Raw genomic sequence first — 23,147 nt, 5'->3', positions numbered from 1 at the left:
CAGAGAGTAATGCAGACATGGTGGCACGGGCTTCACCACAGATAGCCTAACCAGGGTAACTGGGCATGCAGTCTGGTTGCTAACCCGTGCCATTCCAGCTACTCTATTGTTACCCGACCTAGATTAAAACTAGCACAGATATGCCTAGCTGTGCTACAACCACACCTTCACTTGCAGTGTAGACATGTCCCACCTAAGAGCAAGTGAAATGAGGAGATAGAAACAGAATACAAAGGATCATGATGGGTAGAGATGGCAGGAAAAGAGATATTGATGGAGACTGGAAAAGACAGGTGAAAAGAAGAGGGAAAACAAACCCCTTCTATTCTCTAACCCCCACAAACCAAAAGAAAGGAGAAAAAATACCTTGTCCAAAGCAAAGTTGTTACCCTGAAAAGAGAGACATGCGGGAGGCTCTACAAACTCTACTAGGGACTTCACTATTCATTTTATGTGTAAGGAACGCAGACACCATGGAGATGGGCAGCAGGATAAAGGAGATCATAGAAGAAAGCACGGGCTCCAGTCCATCACCAGCCCAAGTCCCCCTAGCATAACTCCCCCATTTCCCCCTAGAGCACTCCTAGCCCGCAGGCTGGGTGACCCCATTGCCAGTCCCCCAGGGCTGGCCTGATCCCCTGCCCCACCCCCAGGGCTGAGGATTGCTGGCTCCCTAGCCCCAGGAGTAACGTGCCCCCTGGCTCCCCAGCAGCACGGGAGGGGGTGGTCCCAGGAGCCCAGGACCAGGCTCAGGCTGTGCACGTGGTTTTCCTCGAGCCACGTGCTGTCCCGGCTGCGCCGCTCCTTCACCAGCCCCCTGCCACCCGAGCCCCATCGGAGCGCAGCCGCCGATTGGTTACATTACCCCTCCTCCCCAGCGGGCACGACCTCTCGCTGTAACACGCGCTGCGATTGGCCAGGGAGAGCGCGCCGCGCGGATTGGTGCATATTCCGCACTCGGAGGCGGGCGGCGCGTGTGGCGATTGGCCTGGCGGGGCGGAGAGGGTGGGGGCGGGGCGCAGGGTTTGCGGGCGGATGGAGCGGGGCGGGGCTCTCTTTCACTTCACACAGGCCGAGGCAGAGTCGAGTCGCTGTTCTCGCTGCTGCCGCACACGGACCCGACCGAGCCACCCGCCCCGCCGGCCCGTAGCGCCCCGCCGCCATCATGGTGAAGATCGCCAAGGTGAGGCCTGCGGGGAGCCCTAAGCCCGGGGGAGGGCGAGGCGGGCGCACGCCCCGGCCAGGCCCTGGGGAACGGAGGACCCGCCGCAGCGGACCCTACCAGGCCCCGTCTCTGAGGGGGGGGGGAGCAGCTGCCAGACCCCTCGGGTCGCGGCGCCGGGGGGGGGTCGATTTCTCGTCTCCCCTCCCCCCCCAACGGTTCCCTGAGGGGAAGCATTTCTACCTCTCCCCGCCCCTCCCCCGCAGCAGGTTGCGTGCGGCCTCTCCCGTCCCCGCCGCCAAGGCCGTTTGCCGCCTTCGGGCTCCTGGCCGCAGGGCTCGTGGCCGTTTCTAAGCCCCGGGCCTTTTCTGGCCGTTGAGGGGGGGGGGGGGTTTCTAGGCTCCCCTTCAGGGGCTCGCGGCGGAAGCTAAACGGTCGTCGGCGCGCGCGAGAGGGGAGGGGGGCGGAGCCGGCGGGGCTCGCGCTGCCGGATGGGAAGGCCTCAGGCTGCGTGCGCGCGGCGTGGTGGGGGTGGGGGGGCGGCCACGTGGTGCCTCCGGAGCCGCGGCAGCGAGCACGCGGCGCGGCCCTGCCTGTCCCGCATGGTTCAAATCAAGGCCCTTTGTCGCTCCTTCCCGGCGGGGGCAAGGGAAGCGCTCGAGCGCCCCGGCCTTCCGCGTGCGGGCCGTGGCCCGGCCGCGCGATCCAACGTCGCGGGGAGCAGCCGCCCTGCGGGCCCGACGGGCACGGTGCGGATCGGCGTGGATCTGTCTGGGCGGGAGGCAGGGCGGCAAATGGCTTTTAGGCGTGACTTGCGCCGGGAGAGGCGCGCTCCTCTTCTCTCTGTGGCTGCTTTTTATTAAAGGCCCGCCCATGACAAACTGACCAGGTGGCTGGAAAGCTTGTTTCCCTGCACCCACAGAAGTTGGTCCAGTAAAAGTGATTACATCGCTCACCTTGTCTGTCAGGTTCATTAGCAGGCACTTCCCATCTTCCGAAAAGCACGTGTTGGTCGCTGCTGAAGGCATGATGCAGGGTGACATCATGGACACCCGATTTCCAAAATTGATAAGAAAGTAGTGGCAGCACGCAGTTGTAATAATCCTGTGTGCAAGCACAATTTGGAAGCAATTATGCTAAAAGATTAAAACAGTTTGGCTTAATGTTTTATGGCTTCAGCGTCTTTTACCTTCTTTTGCAGAAATAACTTACTAAATTGGAAGATTAAATAGGTGAACGTTAATGTATGTTCATATTTCACGTTTCCTCTTTCAGAATCCGAAGAATCAAGCCAAACAGAAAAAAATGGCTCCTCCTGTCCCAAAGGAGGTAGAAGATAGTGAGGAAGACTCCTCAGAGGAAGAGGACAGTAGTGAGGAAGAGGTGATCATTTTACAACTTGATTCTGTTTTACTCCCACTTTGGGAATAAATTTATTCACTTGGGCAACACAACCCGAAAGCCTTTGGTGAATGAAATAAATAGAGCGATGATGAGCCTGCGTTAGCAAGTAGCTAACTGACTTAAACCTTTAGATGTGGCACTGTAAAGTTTTCTGTGGGGCTTTCATCAGAAACGAAGTAATTCTGTCAGAAAGGACATCTACTGATACCCAGTTCTTACCATAAATTCTTAAGGTTGGCATCTCTTTATACTTGGTAACACCACCACCTCCAGATGTCCAAGACATGGAGGCAGAGGGGGCTAAAATAGACTTAGAGGTGCCACAACTTCGTATGTAGCAGGGAGGTATATATTGTATATGTAAATGAGGGACAGTCCTTTGGTTCTGAGTGAGCTGCCAACGTGACTTTACAATTTGGTCCTTGCAGTCTTTCTAGGTACTGAAACCCAGGGTCTAGTTTGATGAATACTTGTGGTGGGGTTGGTAGCGACATCACTTGCTGAATGTTTGACAGTCTGAAATAAACGTGTTTTAAAGGAATAATAATTTTAATCTAATTTAGGAGTTGGATATACTTCTTTGATTTGTGTCTGTTCTATAAGGTGGTTCCTCAGAAGAAAGTGGTAACACCAAAAGCAGCAGTTACTCCCGCCAAGAAGGTGGTTGCCACTCCCGCCAAGAAGGTGGTTGCCACTCCCGCCAAGAAGGTGGTTGCCACTCCCGCCAAGAAGGCGGTTGCCACTCCTGCCAAGGGGGCTAAAAATGGAAAAAATGCAAAGAAAGAAGACAGGGAGGAAGAAGAAGAAGAGGAGGAGGAGAGCGAGGAAGATGAAGATGACTCTGGCAAGTCAAAATTTCACTTTTCTGTTAAATGCTTTGCCATCTTAGAACAAATTGGTTACATCTCCTTAACCTAAATATTTTTCCATATCACAAACCAGTGTGCAGTTCAGCACAACTGGTAAGTTTTAATCAAGTGAGGCATCAGGTTTGTATAGCAAAAGTGAGAGGTTGATAGGTCACTAGAACTAAGTTAAAGTGGCAGAGCTGTTCAGAGGAAGCTTGCGTGGGTTCTCCATTGTGCATGGTTCAAGCTAAGGCTTAATTCCTTGTTTTCACAGCTTTCTTTACCAACATCTCATACAGTACATTACATGAACAAACCTAAATTAACAGTATAAATGCTCATTGATAGTATGCAGATTAGTGAGTGAGAAACTGTTTTTACAGATGAATCTGAGGAGGAAGTAGCGATACCTGTGAAGCCTGCAGCCAAGAAGCCTGTAGCAGCAAAGCCTGTAGTGGTACCTGCAAAACAAGTATCTGATGAGGAAGAGGATGATGATGAGGATGACGACGATGATGAAGAAGAGGAAGAGGATGGTGTGTAAACCACACTGGTTATGGGAAGGCTTTATTATATAGTTTTGATACTTAAAAAATGCACAGGTTTTGATTTGGCTTGAACCCACGGAGGCTGCCACAGCACTAATAACATGCTGAGCTGTTTGTATGATTGAAACCTCTTTGCTTGCTTGTTCCACTTACGCAGACCTGATTTTATAAGGCCACTGATGCTTACTCTTTAGCTTTATTTGTATATTGGAGTTTAACAATTATTTCCAATTGCTGCTTTCTGTGGAGCTTTGTTAGTATTTATTGGACACAACTAATGCTAATAATAGTAGAGTAGCACTTTAGGATTTGTCTACACTGCAATAAAACACCCACAGCCAGTCCATGACAGTTGACTTGGGCCAATCGTGGGAGTTTTATTGCAGTGTAGACATAAGATAAGAGACCTCAACCACTTTCTGGATCCAGTTGCATTAAGCATTGTAAAACACAGGTTGAGTCTCTGCCTCAAAGAGCTTACCCTTCTTTTGTCTTGTCCATTTCCTTTTGTAAGAGGCATGGCCCATTTTACCAGAGGGGAAATGAGGGTGGAAATTCCTTGCTCAGTTGCACAGGAATTGAATCGTTCCCAAGAAAGATCTGTTTCGATCTTTCAGACTCTGATGATGGGGCCATGGACACAACCCCAGCAAAAGGAAAAAAAGCTGCTCCTGTGAAAGCTGTGCCAGTGAAAGCAAAGGCAGACTCTGACGATGATGAGGAAGACGAAGAGGACGATGATGAGGAAGACGAAGAGGACGATGATGAGGAAGACGAAGATGAAGGTGAGTTGAATGTTCTATTCTTGCATAAATCCCTGCCGTGTAGTAATATACAGAACTGTTACCTAAAGCAACAATAAAACTTGTCTAGAATTCTTTGTCCAATCCTATCTTCCAAAGCTGGAACTGATGAACACTCACTACAATGATGTGATGAAAATCAATGAAGTTTCTCAAGATAGTCAAGTACTGATCCAGCATTTGGGAGGGAAGGGGGGATTTGTAACCCGGTGTTTAACTTGATTTTATTCTAAGATCCTTCTGATGTCTTTTCCTGTACCACAGAACCTGTGAAGGAAGTACCTGGAAAACGAAAGAAAGAAATGCCCAAGCAAAAAAATGTCCCGGAAGTCAAGAAAAAGAAAACTGAAGGTGAGTTAGCATGGGGCATCCTGAAATGTGTTCGTACTGCAGCTGAAGTCAAGACTCTGCTTATTGCAGTGAGTGAGCCAGAGAGAATGTTCAAAATTTTTACATCTAATGTGGGAAGGTACTGGCTGGGGAACTTGCACTAAGGGATTTGAGTCTTTGGCTTTTGTATGTTGCTGCCAGCATAAATGATGAATACTAGGGACTTAATACTGAAGTCTGATGTGACTCTTATATAAACTGATGTGCTGTAGTCCTTTACAGTGAGATGTCTCCAATTTGACCATCCTTTAATTTGCCTAATTGAACTTACATTTTTTTCTTAAAGAAACTGCTTCAGCTTTCTCCCTCTTCATGGGAAATTTGAACCCCAGCAAGGACTATGAAGAACTGAAGACTGCCATCAAAGAATTCTTTGGCAAAAAGGACCTTCCAGTTCTGCAAGTCAGAATTGGTGGTTCCAAGTAAGCTCTTCACTATAATTCTGCTGCCCCTTTCTCTTCGTAGCAACCTGTAAATTACTGACACAGTTAGCAGGCATAAGGGAACAAACTAAAAATAAGGTTTTTTTCATAATGTTTAAGCGGTCACTAGATAATATGTGGAACTGTTGGACAAAGTGGAGCCTTATGCTACTCTGAATAAGGTGAAGCACTTACTCCCAGGACCTGTAGTTGATTCAGGCAGCATGTCTGTACTAAACAGGAAGGCTGCAGTCTTCATTTTACAATATATACAAATATAGATATATTTACATATAGCCCTTGTTTGGGCAGCTGAGTCTAAGCTATCATGCGTTCTACAGAGCTATCTTTTGACTGTCTTGGGACAAACAACGTGCTAGATTCCTTGTCTAGGAGCACAGCTCTTCTGACTAGCATTAGTTATGTAATGTTTATCTATTGATAGCTTCCACTGTAAAGCTGTTTCAATCATTATGTCTTTTTGAAGGTGGCTTTCAAGCCTGGGTCCTAATTCAGATTTGAGCCCAAGCTCCCTTCCCATCCACACACACACACACACACACACAGAGTCTTGACTCCGATCAGCAAGTATGCAGGACCTCGGCCCTAAGAGGGGGTTCCTCTGTGACTCTGGTCCAAGCCCTTCTTGTTTTGCAGTATGGATGCAGCTCAAGCTGCAGACCCAAGTCAGGTGGTCTGTGCAGTGCAGGGTGGATGCTTTAGCAGGGTGGACTCAAGTCTAGCAATATAAGCTCAGGTTTACAATGCTGTGTGGACACTCAACCATGGGCTTGGAAATACCAAGTCCACAAGCGCAGGTTGTACAGACCCAGGTATACAATGCAGTATAGACCTGTTCTTACTGACCAGACTTCCACCGTGTGTGCTCTTGACACTACTCCAAGGTTCAACGTACACATTGAAGTCTTTCTTGTTTCAGGCGGTTTGGTTATGTAGACTTCTCATCAGCTGAGGACCTGGATAAATCCCTTGAATTTAATGGGAAGAAATTCATGGGTTTGGAAATCAAACTGGAGAAAGCAAGGAGTAAAGAAATCATTAAAGAAACAAAGAAAGGTATGAAAAATAACTTTTGTCCTTTATCTGCTAGATTTCCAGGTTATACATCTTGTCGTGATCAGCAAGCCAGTCTGGGCTGTCCTGATCCGTGACTGGAAAAACCTGCAGAAATAGTTAATGGCTTTTTTTAATTGTATTTTTGTTGTATCTTAAGAAGAAAGGGCACCTTTGTTATAAGTACTTCAGTGGTTTCTTATTAACAATAAATTAATCTAATGTAAGTTGATGTAACAAGTTCTGGTTGTAATAGTTCACCACTTCCATCAAACCTTGTTATAGGAGTTGAGATTTTCAAAGCCGTCTATGGGATTTGGATCTCATGCATTAATTAAAATGGGAGATGTATCTAAATCCCCTTGCTGGGTTTGAAAATCTCAAGCAGACTGTACTCTTACTTCAAAAAACCTTATTTCATTTATGTCTCTGGTATGGAGATAAAATTCAGATGATATAGGTTGTATTTGAGGGCACAGGTTCATACTAGCAGCAAACCTGTAGGTGGAAGAGATGTTTCTACCTTTTGGACCTAGATTTAGCCCTTAATGTATAAAATTATAACTGTTCCTGGCACAAATATAAAATATCAACTTTACATGTATCCTGGTGATTTGGCTTTACTGGAGCTGGCAGCCTAGATCCTGAAAAGAATCAAGCCAACCGTTTGTTCACTGCAGTACTGTGTACTAGGAAATCTTAAATTGTTCCTCTTTTTGTAGAGAGAGATGCCAGAACACTCTTTGTGAAGAATCTGCCTTACCGTATAACTCAAGATGAACTGAGAGAAGTATTTGAAGATGCCCTAGAAATCAGGCTAGTGGCTGGCAAGGATGGGAACAGTAAAGGGTATGTAGTTGTGATAATTTGTGGCCGTCATTTTATTTCCTATTTCCTCAGGCATGTGTTGCCTCTTTGATATGGACTGGTGTCTTGCTGTCTTCAAGATCTATTTATAAAAGTGAAATTAAAATGCTACTTGTGCTAAAAGCACCATGTGGGTTTTAGCTTTCTGTGCCTATTCAATATTACCCAAAGAAACTGTGTTCATCTGCTTTCTTCATCATTCTAGGATTGCCTATGTAGAGTTTAAAACAGAAGCTGAGGCAGACAAGGCACTAGAGGAGAAGCAGGGCACTGAAATTGAGGGTCGTGCCATCATCTTAGACTACACAGGAGAGAAGAGCCATCAAGAGACACAAAAAGGTAATTATACAGCACTGTAATGTATAATAACCAGTACATGATAGCTAGATTATGTCACAGAATCTCAGACTTCCTGCGACCTCCGTGACATTTTCTGCTTTAGCTGCGGGGGCGAAGAGCTGTTAGCTGCTGGGGGGCCTGGCAACTCCCTGCCCCTGTGGGCAGAGGATGGGGGGTCTTGGAGCTTTGAGCCACAGCCAGCAGCTGGGGGTGGGGGGAGGGTTCACAAAAGCTTCCTGCCCCGACAGGGAGTGTCCCCAGCGTTCCCTGCTTCCATTGGTACTGGGGGTGTGACAAAATTTTAATCTTGATAACCCTATGTCTTGGCTAACTTTACCAGGGCAGGGGCCAGGTACGCTGTGCTCCTAGCACAAGCAGATCATAGCAGTTCACAGGATATCTTTGGATAATATGGGTGGAATCTTGTGTATTTTCCTTCTTCTCATTCTACTGTCAGTCCCAAACACTTCATGCCACGTTATATAGTGGTAAAAAATCACAGTGGCTAAACTTGCCTGTTAGTGGGACAAGTTCCATCATTTCAGACCTTGACCTGGAGAGAGAGAGCGAGTGTGGTGTTCATTGGTGAACATTGTTGGAACAGAGGATTTGTTTCCACAGTTGTCCATTGAGCACCTTGCACAAATAAGCATTTAAACAATTCTTAAACCCTTCTGGAGTTTCTCAGCATTCTTTTAAGTTGTACAGAGATTCGCTAGTTCTGAACAACCCAGCTAGTCCCAGGTATCAATGACCCTGATGTGCAATACACTAAATGCTGATACCTCATGCTTGGGAGTCTTCCTTGTGCATGGTGACTGAGGAAGATAACCCTGGTGGGTACAGATACATAACCCTGAAAACACCCCATTCCCCTTTGCTCTTTTGATTAGTGCTGAAAAGTCTGTCTGTAAATGCACAGTTCTAAGTTCTTTTTCCTTCCTGATAGGTGGGGAGTCAAAGACCCTAATTGTGAACAACCTCTCATACAATGCAACAGAAGAATCTCTTCAAGAATTATTTGAAAAAGCCTCTGCTATCAGGATGCCACAAAATAACCAGGGCAAGCCTAAAGGGTGTGTAAGAATGGACTTGTATTCCCACCTACCTCCCCTGAGTAAATGCACTTAATGCTGTCTTGATCATTGTGTTTTAATTATTCAGAATGGCAGACGTATTCCATGCTATTTAGGACCCAGGTGAGAACAAGTCTCCAGTCTGATTTGGATTTTTCTCTCCACCTAGATATGCGTTCATAGAATTTTCCACAGCTGAAGATGCTAAAGAAGCTTTGAATTCCTGTAACAACACAGAAATTGAAGGCAGAACAATCAGACTGGAATTCAGTGCACCAGCTGGACAGAAAGGAAGTGGTAACACCAGAGGAGGATTTAATCGTAAGTGCCCTATGCCTTATCCTGACCTTCAGTGGTGTTGATACTTTGTTTCAGCCATAATTCATGGAAACTTAAATCTGTTCTCCAAAAATCATTTTAATGTGGACAAATGGTGTGGAACAACTTGCTTCTCAGATGCTAGGAACAGTGAAGAGCAGCAAGAATGAGGTTTAAGAGGTGGATGTGATTTTTTTTTTTTTTTTTTTCCTTTTAAAATCTTGAAAGAAATCTCTTAGCTCTTTCTCTATCACTCACTTAAATATTTTTGGCCTTTCTATTTTTGTAGTTGTGTCCCAGGAAAGCAACCTTAGAATGTTGATATGGATATTGGGTTTTTATGTGACAGCTCAGAGTCATCCACAGTGTTCAACAGGCTAACCTCTCCTTTTTTAACGTAAAAGGGCTTGATGTACACTTGGCTTGGAACCTAGCTCACAAATCTTACTTAAGGCAGAAACTTTACAAAAGTGGTTTGATCTGAAAATGGATTCTTTCTTTAGAGCAAACCAAAACGCTGTTTGTCAAAGGCCTTTCTGAGGACACCACAGAGGAGACGTTGAGAGAGTCGTTTGAGGGCTCTGTCAATGCCAGAATAGTCATGGACAGAGACACTGGCTCATCGAAAGGGTAAGCTCTAATCTGGAGGTGGTATAACTCACTTCCTGTTGGAAGATGTCTTGATTAATCGATTGAAATCCTAACTGACTTCGAATTGGTATTAATAACATTAGCAGCTAGTTGCTAAGAGGAAACAGGCTTATAATCATGAATATTCTGTTGCACCGGTAAGCAGTAACAGTGTAACATCCTTCTCAATGAGCTCCTTTCTGCCGTAAAACCAGTGGCAGCCTATGGATTCGCACGAGAAGAATATTAAGTGCTCAGCACTGGCATATTCACCTTTTTGGCTTTAAATGGGTGATTAGCCACGGCTGTGGGACACTGGATACGTGTTCTTCTGTAACAAGCTATGTGTGGTCTTGTAGCACTCATGACAGGATGGTAATGAAACATCACATTGTAGATCTTGTGGTCTCAAACTACCAGTTGGTGAATATTAACAATGCACACATTACAGTGTAGCTCTTCAGCATGCATGGTATTCTGGTGAAGGGTGGAACTGCTCTGCATGGCTCACCTCACTGGAAGGTGAACTGTTTCTTTCACCACTTTGTATAGGTTTGGGTTTGTGGACTTCAGCTGCCCAGAAGATGCCAAAGCAGCCAAAGAAGCCATGGAGGATGGAGAGATTGATGGAAACAAAGTGACCCTTGACTATGCCAAGCCCAAGGGTGATGGTCAGCGCGGTGGTGGATTTGGTGGTGGATTTGGCGGACGTGGAGGAAGAGGAGGACGGGGTGGCAGAGGTGGATTCGGCGGACGGGGTGGCGGCAGAGGATTTGGAGGTATGAAGAAAGTATAACCAAAACTTAGCATGTTATTGACTTATTTAAAATATTGCCTGACTAATCCCAAGAAAGGCACACACTTTCAATATTCTAATGGACCACATCAGAGAGGTCTGCTTTCCCTTCCACATGCTGTAACCTTCCAAGCTCATTCTGGGGGGATACTAACTTCCAAGTCTATAAATACAATTTTGGTTCCTTAATCGCTTCAATTTCTTTCCAGGTAGAGGAGGTGGCTTCCGGGGAGGCAGAGGAGGAGGAGGAGAACACAAGCCACAAGGGAAGAAGATAAAATTTGATGACTAAGCGTTTCCTTTTCCTTCCTTCCCCCTGCTATCTGAAAGGACTCTGGGGTTTTTATTCTGCCATCTTATATTGACACGGAGCCTTCTGAGGACATTCCAAGATGCAAAGCAGTACTGTGAGCCACTTGGGAAAAGTAACTATCATTTCAAAGAGAGAGCCAACCGCCTGGCTATTCAAACGAACTTTTTAAAGAAATGAGTGCTAGATGTGGGAGTTGCCCCTTGTCTGTGAGTTGTCTTGAATTTCTAACGTTTTACCCCATGTACAAAAATATTTTTTTCCCTATAAATTTCTGTAGGTTTTTTGCTGTAAAAATGCAGAATGTTTTATCATTTTTTGTGCTTCGGCACCCTGTCTCAGACAGATTAAAGGGCCTGAACTGGTGCGCATGTCTTCCTGCCTTTCTTCATCAAGTGCTGATGAGTTAGCAGTCTAGGACTGGAAAGAAAGCAAGCTCTAGGTTAGAGTCCTGCAGTGGGACTGGGCTCCCACAAGACCTACTGCCATAATAGCTGGAGTGGGATTGAAAAATAGTCCCGCACAAGGCTCTAGATGGACATTTGAAACCTCTTTATGCGTAGCAGTACCAGTTTGTCTAAGATCTCGGCTGTGCCACTTCTTGTTCAAAGAGTGCCCACTCTAACTCTCCATAGAACAGCTGTTCCAAATCCCATTCCTGTGCTTGCAAGCCTCTGTCACTTGAAGTTGCAGTTTGGAAAGGCCAGTAGCTCAGTATATAGGAACACTGTGAAGATAGGAGGATGGAGAAGTCTGAGACTTAAAAACTGTACTGCCTGTGAAAGGGGATGGAGGGAAATGCCTAACCAAGAAGATACGATGGAAAAATTTGCTGTAGCTCTATCCCCCATATGCCATATTCAGAGTTTATAGAATCAAAACTCATTAATGAAAATTTCTGCCTTTCTTGGTTGGGACCAAAACTTAAATATAAAGAATGTCCAGTGATGGAGCTTTTGTCTTTCTAAAACAATAGCCAGCTTTCTTGTTTTAGCTCTAACAATAATGCCTTTAAATGCCTAAATCTGTTTAGTTGCTACATGACTTAGTATATGGAGAATGAAGCCCAGTGCACTGGGAATTGGAACTTCCTGCATGGAGGAAAGGAGAGAGAACCTGTCTCTGCTCCTCCCATGACTAGTTGAATCTCCATTATTTCAAACACTTCACTAAGTAAAACTTGGCCAGCTAGACAGAGCAAATCAGTTACACAAATCAGACAGTTCAGATTGTACATGTCCTGTAGTATTAAGATGATTGTCTAATGGAATGTAGCAAAACATACAGCGAGAAGAATTTTAGAGGTTTTCTGAAAGATGCTTTTTGCAAATGTAACAGAGCTGCAAAAAATGTGAGCTTGCCACTTTTGTTAGGAAGTCTAATTCCTGCCCTAGCAGTTTAATGGAACACTTACTACACATCTGTCATGAATTTCTTCCCTTCTCTAGATGTTGTGTATAACAAGTCGTCTTTTACGTTCATTACAATGCCAAACTCATAGAACTGAGCTCCCTCTACCTGACACCAGACAGTGGTGAAATGATGGATGTAACTTTGTGGTATGACAGTGTGGAGACCCCTTGTACTGGACAAAGGAAAGAGTAAATACACCCATTCCAAACATCTGCTTAGAATAAAGACAGGCTTGAAGAAGGGAATCCTCATCTTGGAAATGGGCTGTAGGCATGGCACTTGAGGATCTTACCCAAGGTGACAGGAAGTCTGACACGTGAACACTAAAAAGCATCATATTCCAGTGGTGTAAGCACATGAGCACCAGAGTCTGGTTTTCCTCCTCTGCTGCAATTACAGCTGTAGCCATCACTTAGCCTGTGTGAAATTTCTCCCATGTGTAAAACTAACCTCTGCCTCCTAGCAATGTTATAAATTACTTTGTAGAGTAGTGATTCTTTTTTTAAAAAAAACATAGGTATAGTATTTCCTTACCCCTCTTCTTTAAAGTAGTGTGAACATCAGCTCTTGATTCCCCCTGAAAGGGAAACTAGAAGGGGTAGAAATCTATTTCAGAGAACGCTACAGTCTGTAACTGCAGCATAGATTCTGTATCTTGTAAGTGAGGTAGAATGTCACATACCACAGCGTGTAGCACACTGCTTTATTCTACACAATCCAAGATTTTAAAAGGTGGCTTCTGCTACATGGTATCTTCATGCTATGAGAGCTTGCAGGTAAATGAACATTTCTGTACATAGCGCCCTCTTTGTGGGGCTCATCACTAATATCTGAGAATCTTCATGGCTGTTAGTGAACTTACTTTATGCCCCATGATGCCGGGAAGTGGTGTTAGTTCACAGAAGGGAAACCGCTACAGCCACTGGCCCTGATGAGAAGCAGGCCCTATGTCGCTAAAGATGGAAGACTTTGGAGGAGCCAGGAGCAAAATCCCCATGAGCTCCAGTGTTGATGATGCCTAACTGCTGTTTAATAGAGGAGGCTTTTTTAAGTATTAAAATGAATTGTATAAGTTACTACTGTAAAAATATTGAGCTAAAATAGGAGAAGGCTTTTTTGGTGTGTGAAATCTTCGGCTTGCTGGCCTAGAAGTGGTTCCCTACTTCGTGTGTCAGTACCTGAGAACACTAAAGCCTCTGCAGCTGCGCAATAGCATTTCCTATGACATCTTGGCAGGTGGCTTTAAACCAGGGCTCTGCGGATAGGGTGACATACAGAGCTTGCAAGCATGTTATAGGTTCTTCCCTGCTGTCTTCAGTTGAGTGTATAGAGCACAAGCTATTCTTGGATACTGGAGACCATAACTCTTAACTTGCACCCATGCAACATTCCTTCTCCTTGGAAGCCCTGTGATCCTTTTTATACAAGATGGGAAAGTTCCAGGCTTTAAAAAAATTAAGTCCTTTGAGTAATGGGAAACACATTCTGTGGGGTGGTGATCCACTAGCTTACAGGGCAGGTCTACATTACAGACTTACTGAAAAATCCACACCCCTGAGCCCCATGTAGTTATACTGACCCTAACCCCCCATGGAGCCAGCTACCGCCTGCCATAGCTACCCCCTCTCGTGGAGGCTGCATTATTAAGCTGACAGGAGAGCTCTTTCCTGTCACTTTAGAGTGTTGTCACCAGATGCACTACACCAGTGCAGCTGCATCGATTGTAAATTTCTAGTGTAGACCTGCCCCAAAAGATCTTGCCCTGCGTGATAGGGTTGGCAGCTTACAGAGGCCAGGGGTTGTGCAGAAGCCAAGCTGTTGGAGCAACGGGCCTTTCCAAACACTAGTGCCTAACGTTCGTCTACTTAGTGTACTTATCATACAAACTATGACGACTGTGCCTCTGCACAAATGGTGCATCTTGGAACTGGGAACAGATACCAGCCTGTCTCTCCAGCCTTGCAGCTGTCAAGGCCGAATACCTCTCTCCCCTTTATGAGAAGAGTGACTGTAACACATGGATCCCTACAGCCGGGGGCAAGGCAGTGGCTGCTAAATTTCGGCAGACTGCAAAGGGGCAGTGGTGGTAGACACTTCCCTAGAAACTAAGCTCCAAAGTGTAAAACCAATAAAAGCACAGGAGAAATTCCAAACCTACACATTTTGAGCATGTGACTTGGGGTTTTTCAACTGTGGCTTGATGTGATCTCTAACTTTTAGAGGGTGTGGTTTTACATGCTCCAGGAGAGCGTCTTATATATCCAGTCTGCAGTGTGGTGTGTGCCCGTGGTGCCGTGGGGTGAGCTGTTAGATAATTCTCTGGGTGTCGCTCAGATGTCTCTTCACTCAAACCGCGTCTCAGGTGTGACCGTTAGCACAGGCTGATGGCAGCTCTGGACTAAAAGTATGTGTCGTCCCCCCATAAAGACGTTGTATTGAACACTTTGTAGTACCGCTTTGCCCTGTTGTCACTGCTGAAATGCACCAGAGGAGCAGCGTTGCTGTGGCAGCTTTGTTTCCATACTTCACGCTTACGCTGTAAGTACCTGGCTCCAGGGAGCTCCTTCCGGCAGCGGCTCGCACACGCCAAAGAAGCGAAGCTCACGACAGCGTCTTAGCCCCCATTTACAAATGAAGAAACTTGCGGCGACAGAGGTGAAACGAGTTCCCCAAAGCCACATAAGCCTATTCCTTAAATCTGTCGTACCCTTTCTTGCCTGGGGAGGTAATGCCTTTGGGAGTGAGGGGTGCAACGCTGGGAGTTAGCCTGCATTTTATTCTGAGTTGCTGAGGCCGAGATCCCTGCTCATTAGAGCTATGGGCTCTTGTACCTCATACGTCAGGAGCTGCACAAGGTGACGGGAAAGTCCCCCCTCTCCTTCGTTTAGCTGCTTGTATTACAGTGGTGCCCCATAGGCCCCAATTAAAATTGAGCTCACAGGTGCTGTGAAAACACAGCCTAAGGCAAAACCTGCCCCACACCGCGTCGTTCCTTTCCAACGCCCAGAGGGGAATTATGAAGTGTTGCCTTCTTTTCCTGGCCTCTACCTCACCGACGCACAGAGCGGTTCACAAAAGAAAAGCAGCCAGGTGGTAAACGCTCCTAGTCCCAGAAGGAAAGCTGAGACTAGAAAACACAGGCGGCCTGACAGCCTTAACAATTATTTTCAAGTCGTTCAGCCAGTGTTCCTCCCGGCTGCGGGGAGGATTTGGTGAATTATAGTTTAATTTGGGCTTCAGCCATTTTAGAAGATGGGTGGCTGCTTCCAGGCAAGCCAGCAAATGGTCGAACAGGCTCTGCTGCGATTCGCAGCAAGACCACTCGATGGCAGCATTTGCATCGAGCAAGGCAGGGAAAAGCTGGTGAGGGTTTTTTTGTTGGTTTTTTTTTTTTTTTTTGGCACCTGTGATTTACAGGTTTTCAGACCTCGACGGGAGCCTATTGCTGGGCGTTGGGGGAGAGAGGCTGCAGCTCGAGAGGCAGGGAACGCCGAGTCGGAGCAAGCGACTGGCTGGCGCATTTGTAGCCTTGCTGGACTCTCTGAAATGCTAGCGAGAAATCCTGCTGTGTTTTTGGGGGAGGTGGAAAGGGGTTTAAAAACACCAGGCTTGCTAACCTCAGTGACTCAGAAATCATGTCAGTCTCCCTTAAAATCGCCAGATCGTCTCTGAAATCATGAGATTTTTTTTTTTAAATGAATTTTGGGTTCTGTTTAAGACCGTAAGAACGGCCAGCCTGGATTAGCTCAATGGTCCATCTTCCTGGTCTCCTGTCTTCTGACAGTGGCCAGGACCAGATGCTTCAGAGGGAATGAACAGAACAGGCCATCATCGAGTGATCCATCCCTTTTCTTTGCCTTTTGGTGTTTGAGCCGTTATGGGGAGGGCCATATTTTCCTGCTTTTCTGGGCAATCACGCAGCATGGCAGCTTATTATTTTGATTAAATGAAAACTGAAATGCTCAGGTAATTATCTGACTCTGGGAGCTGATGCTTTTAAAAAAAACCAACACCCTCATCTTGCAAACGGATGAGGGGCTCCATCCACAGCGACATTGTTTTAGCTCCACATGTTTAAACAAGAGTCCCAGACTAGGTGTGGAGGCCAGCCTGGAGGAGAGGGCTAAACCAGCAGCCAGCCACGCTGCGGGGTGGAGCGTGGGACTGTGTGGAGGCTGCTGCCTCTCGGGGAAGCGGCGCTCAGGGAGGAAACCAGGTGTGTGGATAAGGACTGGGCCCCACCGTAGACTTGCTGCGCAGTTGTGGACCAGTTTATTAACAGCCTTGGCCCTTCAGACCGTGTTGTAGGAGAGTAAAGAGTTAAAAGCTGGAGAAATGGTCAGGGCTAAGTTACAGGGAACAGGGGCATGGCACGGACAAACCTTGTTTCTGCTAATTGGTATGAATTCTAGCTGGAGTCTGGTCTCTCCCTTCCTGGCCGTCTGTGCAGGGGATGAGGCTAACAAAATAACTCTCTCCCCTTCTGCGCAAGGCCTTTGGTGGGAAGAAAGCATTGTCTACTTTCCCTCCCTTGCACACTGTATTTACGGTAATGCTCCTGACCTCTGTAAGGTAATTCTGTAACCAACGAACAGGGGGCGGGTATAATTGTATTCATCATGTAGTTGTTCATATTCATTTTGTAGGTGTCACTGTAACCAAATAAGGGGCTTTGGGGGGGTGTTGCTGGACATGTATACATGTACAGACTGTTATGAATAAAAGGATTGTAAAGTAACACACACACACACACACACACTCGCAGCATTGCGGTGGAACGAGCAGTCAGTAAAGGGTTCCATCTCCCCAATCCACCCCAAGGACAGCCCGTTTGTTATCGCTAACCCGTGTGACAGCTGTTGTTATGGCCAAGCAAGTCGTTTTATGCTCCCAGTGGGGTCGCTGGGCCTCCCTTCTTCATTAGTAAAATGGGGTCGCCTTTGGGCCAGGTACTGGCTCGCACCGTGTCTGCGACACCTGGCCTGGTGGGGCCTGGCTCTCAGCTGGGGCCGCCCCCGTGTGCTACTGTAATTGAACGAACAATGCACACTCGTGGGGCCCGACAAGGTCATGCCTGATGCCGCTACCCATTTAAGCCACAAGGCCGAGGTTTTGGTTCGTAGATTTTTAGGGACAGAAGGGCCCAGTATGGGCCTCCAGCATAACACAGGCCAGCAAACCTCACCCACTAATTTCTGCACTGAGCCCGTAACTTGTCGGAGCCGGCGCGTGAGGAGAAAGCCGGTGGTGACTTAGATTCCATCGCAGCCCTGGACACACTAAGACATCAGCGGCATTTAAGGCTGGACTCGTTCTTGCTCCTTTCTGCTGCTTTCTAACACCTGCTGTCTCTGGTAGCGCCCTGTGGTGTGGGCAGTGCAGGCTGAAGTCAGCGGAGGGGACGGGGAGAACTGCATTTTTAAAGACCTGCCCCGTCGCTGCCTTCCAAGGACACACACACACACACACACACACACACACACACCACTGACCGGTCACTGACCGGTCCCAGCTGCCTGGGTTTTCTTTACAGGCAGGAAACGGCTTTCAGGAGTGAGGCTCTCAAACGAAGCCAAAGAGCAGCCGTACCTCGCTAGCCTGCTGAGTCTGCGCTGGCCGATAGCACAGCAGGGAGCTGAAGCCCCTGCAGTAGAGACACTGCTTCACGGTTTTCCTAAGTGGAAATTCATGGTCCTATTGAAATCTATGGGCTTGAAGTGCCTAAATCCCTTTGCAGAGCCAGGCCGTAGGCCGTGTCGCCGGTCCCTGGTTGTAAAAGGAACAACAGCAGAGCCCTGCCTCGTAGGGGGCGTTGTGAGGGTAGCCCGTTAAAAAGGGCCATAGACAGCGAGGCAACTGGGCCTTTGGCATGAATAAGCAGCCGGTTACTGGTGAGCCGGGTTGCGTGTGCCCAATGCCAAGGATTAAGCCGCTTCAGTTAGCCACCTTCAGCGCTGCTTCCTTGCCCTAGGCCAGGCCAGTCAGGCTGGCTTTGCAGCTCAGGTGTGAGCCCCAGTAATAAAGATTCTGCAGTGGGCCCGGGACCAGCACTTCGCCTGATGCCTGAGCCGGGCGAGAGACCAGGATCTGCTGCTTCTGCATACGGCCAAAAGCAACCACAGAGCAAAATCCAGAATGTGCAAAACCAATGATGCCCTCTACTTGGGGGGTGTGCGTGTGCGTGTGCACGCGTGTGCGTGCTGCAGTGACCTTTGTACTGCTGGGAGCCGGAGCTGCCACTGCCTTCATCGGTGCGTGATCTAATTAGCAGAGTGCTCGGCACTTTGGCCCACCGACCCTTCAAGATACCAGTCCTAAGCCAGGGCTACTGTGACAGAAGCACGCACTGAAGGCTGGCAGACCATGCAGACACGTGGCTCCAGTGACAGAGTGTTTCCCCAGGCCTGGCAGGGAAGGGTGCAATAGCCTCGGTACAACGGGTACAGCTCAGAGAGCCGCAATGCGTGTTGATTGCCCAGTCCAGTTAAGAGCCAGGGCACGTCACACCCAGAGCTTGCGGTGCCTACTCCAGGCCAGTCTTTAGTCAAGCAAATAGCAGGTTTCCAGGCCAGGATCAGTTAATGGTGCATGTGTCTCTCTCTCACACTGGGGCCCCTCTGCCTTTGCTGCTGCTGGACCCCGTAAATCCCACACAGCCCTGGGCCCAGTTGCATGTCTGACATCAGACCCTGCTCTGCGGCGATGCCTGGGCTTCTGCTGCAACCTACTCAATGCAGGTCCCTCTAGGTTTCTTCCTGTTTCTCTCTTCCCTGCAGCGGCTGGCTGCATCCCAGAAGTGCCCTGTCCTTTCCCGGGTCAGGGGTCTTTTCATGGCGGTTCTGCCCCCTCCTCCTACCTGGCCGGGAGGAAGGGGATCTGCCTCGGGAGCTCAATGGGAATCGTAGCCTCCTGCTTGGCAGAACCGTCAGTTACCATCGCTGAGCTGCTGCCCCGGGGAGACGCGAGAGGCTGCACGGCTGCCAGCGGTGCGCTTTTTTAGCTGAGCCGTAAAACTAAGCTGGGGGTCGTCAAACATCTCTGGCATTATTGAAGCTAATCTCAACCTCTTCCTCTCTGTCCCCGGGGTGCAGGCAGGGCAGAGATCCCATTTGGGCTAGGGAGGGGATGTGCAGGTTTTAGGGTGTGGGCGCCTGGCTCTGCGGGGAGCAGATGTCTGTGTTCCTGGCTGGGAGGCTGGTTCCTTGGGCAGACACTTGGGTTAGGGACAGGACACCCTGCTGCTGTGATCCGACGGGCTGCCTCCAGCTGTGCCCTGCTTCGCTGAGGAGCCGGCAGGAAACCAGGCCCAAACCCTGTCTGCCAGGAGATCAGGGCTCTCCATGGCCCCTAGGAACGGCCAAGAGCTCTTTCCTGCCACGCCATGGTTGGATGGAGGCAGCTGGCCGCTGCTGTTCCAGAAGGGGTTTCCCATGAGATTCTTGGGCTGCACTCAGAGCTCTGACCCCTGGGCAGCAGGCATGACCTGGCACTGCGCCTGTCTCAGGCTCCCATCTGCCACTTGGGTGGAAGAGCCGGGTGCGAGGGAGGAGCAGCTGTGAGTTGTTCACATGGCATCCGGAGTGGGCTGACCCTCAGCCGGGCTGCATTTCCTCCGGACTTAGAGAGCAACCTGGGCGCGGGGGGGGGGGTGTGTGTGTGTGTGTGTGTGTGTGTGTGTGTGTGTGTGTGTGTGTGTGTGTGTGTGTGTGTGTGTGTGTGTGTGTGTGTGTGTGTGTGTGTGGGGGTGTGTGTGTCCCCGTCCCCCTGGGGAACTTGCACACCACACCCCGCAAGCATGAGAGGCGTGAGGCGGGGACAGCGATGGCAAACAAGCCAGGCCTTGGAAGCAAAGAAACAGCCGTCCGGGAGCGCATGGCCGCCAGACAGGCTGGCACTGGGGACTGAGCCAAGGGCTTTCTTTGCCTGGCTAGGTTTTGGGTTCGAAGTGGTTCTGCCTGTTACTGCTAGGTGAGGGCTGATTGGCTTGTGAGACATGAGGGGGTGGGGCTCAGTCTGGCTCGTGGGCAGCAGGTCTCCATCCTATGGCACCAGAGCCACCTGGGCACCAGCTGGCTCCCCTGGACGTGGTCTTGGCCAAGGGTTGAATGGCCAGTGGGGCCTAAAGTGCTTTCCAGCTGCTGTGCATGGGGTAGGGGGTGTGCCACGGCCCGGTTGGCGTGTAATTCGCTGCACCCCCAGTACCTGCTCAGGGGTTAACTGGGAGCCTTTGTAACCCCTTTCTCCAGTTTGCCACCCCCTGAAAAAGGCCATGTCAAGGCGAAAACAGGTTTTCCTTCATTTCTGCTTGAAACCACCAGATCAACCCCCCCCCCCCCAAAATCCAATCATTTCCCCTCTTAAAGGTGCCGTTTGCCCCCCTCCACCCCTCGCAGCACGCCCCACCCGATGTGCTTCAGCCCAGAGCCCCTGTGAAACCCGGTTGGGCGCGTCATGCTGAGCGTTTCCCTCCCACCACGGGGACTCACCCAGCGAGGCCTGGGCTGGGCCGCTTGGCAAATAATGGGGGCTGTGATGCAGGCGGCGCTGAGCGGCACGCAGCCCGCGGAGAGCCATGTGCAGCATGGCCTTGTCCCCTTTGTTTGCTGCGGAATGGCCCTTTTGTTGGAGCAAGCGCAGGGGAAAGGTGCCGGTGGCAGCGCTGCAGAACAAAGCTCGCTCATTATCCCTGCAAGAACCAGAGCAAGTGCAGGGCCCCTGACTCCCTGCACGGCGCCTCCCGGGTGCGCTGCACCCAGCACCTCTACAGCCGAGGGCCCCAGGACCCCGTTTGGCTGAGGGTGCCACGTGACGGGGCTGTGTGACCCTCGGAAACCAGAATGACACCCATGGGTGGTGGGGCCATAAGGCCAGGGAAGGCTGCCGTGCTCACCAGCCTGGCTCAGGTCGGCGCTCCCGGGCTGGGGGGAGCCGGGGTGTGGGACTTAGGTGGGCTATGGGGGGGGGGGGGGGGGGGGGGGGGGGGGCCTCGCGCCACCGCATGGGCCTGGGCAGGGTTGGGCGCCGGGGGGGGGGACGACGGGGACAATGGGACGGGACAACTAGCCGCCACGAACGGTGACATCCCAAAGTTCCTTTCCCACAGGCCTGGGCTGACGTGCACCCCCAGGGCCACACTAGCTACCCAGCCCTGTCCCATTGCAACGGCCCCAGACAAGCCTTGCGGCTTAGCTCCCCGGGTTACAATCACAGGAGCGGGCTCAAATAACAGCGGCTGGAGGCAAAGCTGACGTCAAAGGAACATTCTTATTTGTCTTTTGTCTTCGTGTTCCCTTTTTGTAAAAGGAAACCCACGTCGCTTCCTAGCACACCCTGTGCCAGCGTGGCCCGCAGTGCAACAAGCCAGGGCTGAGCAGCAGGGGATGGTGATGAACTCGTGTATGGGGCAGTGACAATAGGCCAGGCCCTTAGAATCGCGTGTGTGTGTGTGTGTGTTTTGCCGGTTTCCAGCAGCGAGACGCTAGCAGAGCAGGTCAAGCGCCGCCTGCCAGAAGGTCGCTGGCGATTGTGGCGCAGGCGGACGAACGAGTTGATGCCAGGGCATTGCTACAGAGTGGGGCGGTGCTGGCTGGAGCGAGCCGTGAGCCAGGCTGGCGTGAGAGTCGCTTGCAGAGCAAGCCTTCACCGCTCCCAAATCGACGGCAGTCGCCTTGTTGCCTCTGGACCCGGCCCTGAAACCGGCCGCCAGCAGCAGGCGTGCTCCCCTGTAAAGCTTTCACTGGGTTCGTGCCTGCGGTGATTTCACGGCTGGCCAGGAGATGGCAGGCCTGACCATGGCCGGGCACACTGCTGTGTAGCAAAGACTCTCCGTCTACAGCCACGGCTGGTGCCATGTGGGCCGGGTGGTTTTTGGCCACTGGAGGGTTAGGTTGGGGCCAGGAGGGCGGGAACCATTTTTATAATGGAAGTGCTAAGAGGAAATGAACCAAACTACACCCTGGATCACAGGGCGGCCAAACTGTGACTCTGTTACTGTTAAAGTGCGGCTCGCAGAGCCATCTACACCCCACACGCCAGCTACCAGACTCGGGTGGGAGGGCTCTGCCCAGTAGGGCGGCACCTGCCAGGGCTCAGGGCTTCTGCCCCACAGTGGGGTGGTGGGGCTAGGGGCTTCGGCCGGGCGGTGGGGGGGGGGGTCCCGAGCATTCTGCCTTGTGGGAGGTGCCTGCTGGGATTTGGGGCTTTGGCAGGCATGCTCCATGGGGCAGAAGCCCTGAGCCACACCACCTCGCCACAGGGCTGAAGTCCCCAAGGCCTGGCAGGTCGCCTTGGCTCTCAAACTGCTCAAGATTGATGTATGCAGCTCAGAGGATCAGTAAGTCTGGCCAACCCTGCTGTATAGAATAGAAACCATGTCCCCCTGCCCGCAGCACCTATTGATGGGGGAGATCCTAAGTATCTCCTCTGCTCAGCATCATGGTGGCTTTGCTGCCCTGGTAGCCCACAATCTCCATCAGTCACAATGCTGCTTCCTTTGGTGGTGTCTCCAGCTCTCTGAAATGTGCCATTCTCTGTCCCGGCCTTAACTTCCCTCCCTGAGTATGACCCACTATGGTCCGAGCTCCTTCCTTCCCCTTTGAGCTCTGTGGCTGAGAAAAATGTCCTGCTCTCCCCACTTAGCTGGTGCCCAGCTGCTCTGGACTCTGGTGCTCTTGGACTGGTTTCAGTTTAGGGGCAAACCCACAGGAAAGTCCCTCTTCCACTTCCGTAAGGATCGAATTGCTTCTGC

The 23,147-nt window shown here is 49.8% G+C and overlaps 1 protein-coding gene and 3 non-coding genes across 5 annotated transcripts; all 4 read left to right on the top strand.

Moving 5' to 3' along the window:
• Positions 1-1,027: 1,027 nt before the first annotated feature.
• NCL (nucleolin) lies at positions 1,028-11,353 on the top strand. 2 transcript variants are annotated; one of them, XM_067561121.1, is made up of 15 exons: positions 1,028-1,183; positions 2,438-2,545; positions 3,170-3,410; positions 3,798-3,950; positions 4,580-4,747; positions 5,030-5,116; positions 5,442-5,577; positions 6,518-6,654; positions 7,374-7,500; positions 7,724-7,857; positions 8,807-8,933; positions 9,103-9,254; positions 9,755-9,881; positions 10,434-10,660; positions 10,887-11,353. In XM_067561121.1, the coding sequence occupies exons 1-15, from the start codon at positions 1,166-1,168 to the stop codon at positions 10,967-10,969; spliced, it is 2,025 nt and encodes a 674-aa protein (XP_067417222.1). In that variant the 5' UTR covers positions 1,028-1,165; the 3' UTR covers positions 10,970-11,353. The 2 variants fall into 2 exon arrangements, with proteins under 2 accessions (XP_067417222.1, XP_067417223.1); XM_067561122.1 differs by lacking the exon at positions 3,798-3,950.
• Positions 4,866-4,942, top strand: LOC137161703 (small nucleolar RNA SNORD20). The gene has a single exon (XR_010922156.1). It is a non-coding gene; the product is annotated as a small nucleolar RNA SNORD20 (small nucleolar RNA).
• Positions 5,295-5,362, top strand: LOC137161702 (small nucleolar RNA SNORD82). The gene has a single exon (XR_010922155.1). It is a non-coding gene; the product is annotated as a small nucleolar RNA SNORD82 (small nucleolar RNA).
• Positions 10,061-10,199, top strand: LOC137161701 (small nucleolar RNA SNORA75). Its single transcript, XR_010922154.1, has one exon. It is a non-coding gene; the product is annotated as a small nucleolar RNA SNORA75 (small nucleolar RNA).
• Positions 11,354-23,147: the final 11,794 nt, after the last annotated feature.

The sequence above is a fragment of the Emydura macquarii genome, unplaced genomic scaffold (genome assembly GCF_026122565.2).
Source record: "Emydura macquarii macquarii isolate MOO-44397 ecotype Brisbane River unplaced genomic scaffold, CSIRO-AGI_Emac_v2 contig_2365, whole genome shotgun sequence".
Lineage (NCBI taxonomy): Eukaryota > Metazoa > Chordata > Testudines > Chelidae > Emydura > Emydura macquarii.
This window is presented reverse-complemented; position numbering and strand designations above follow the sequence as displayed.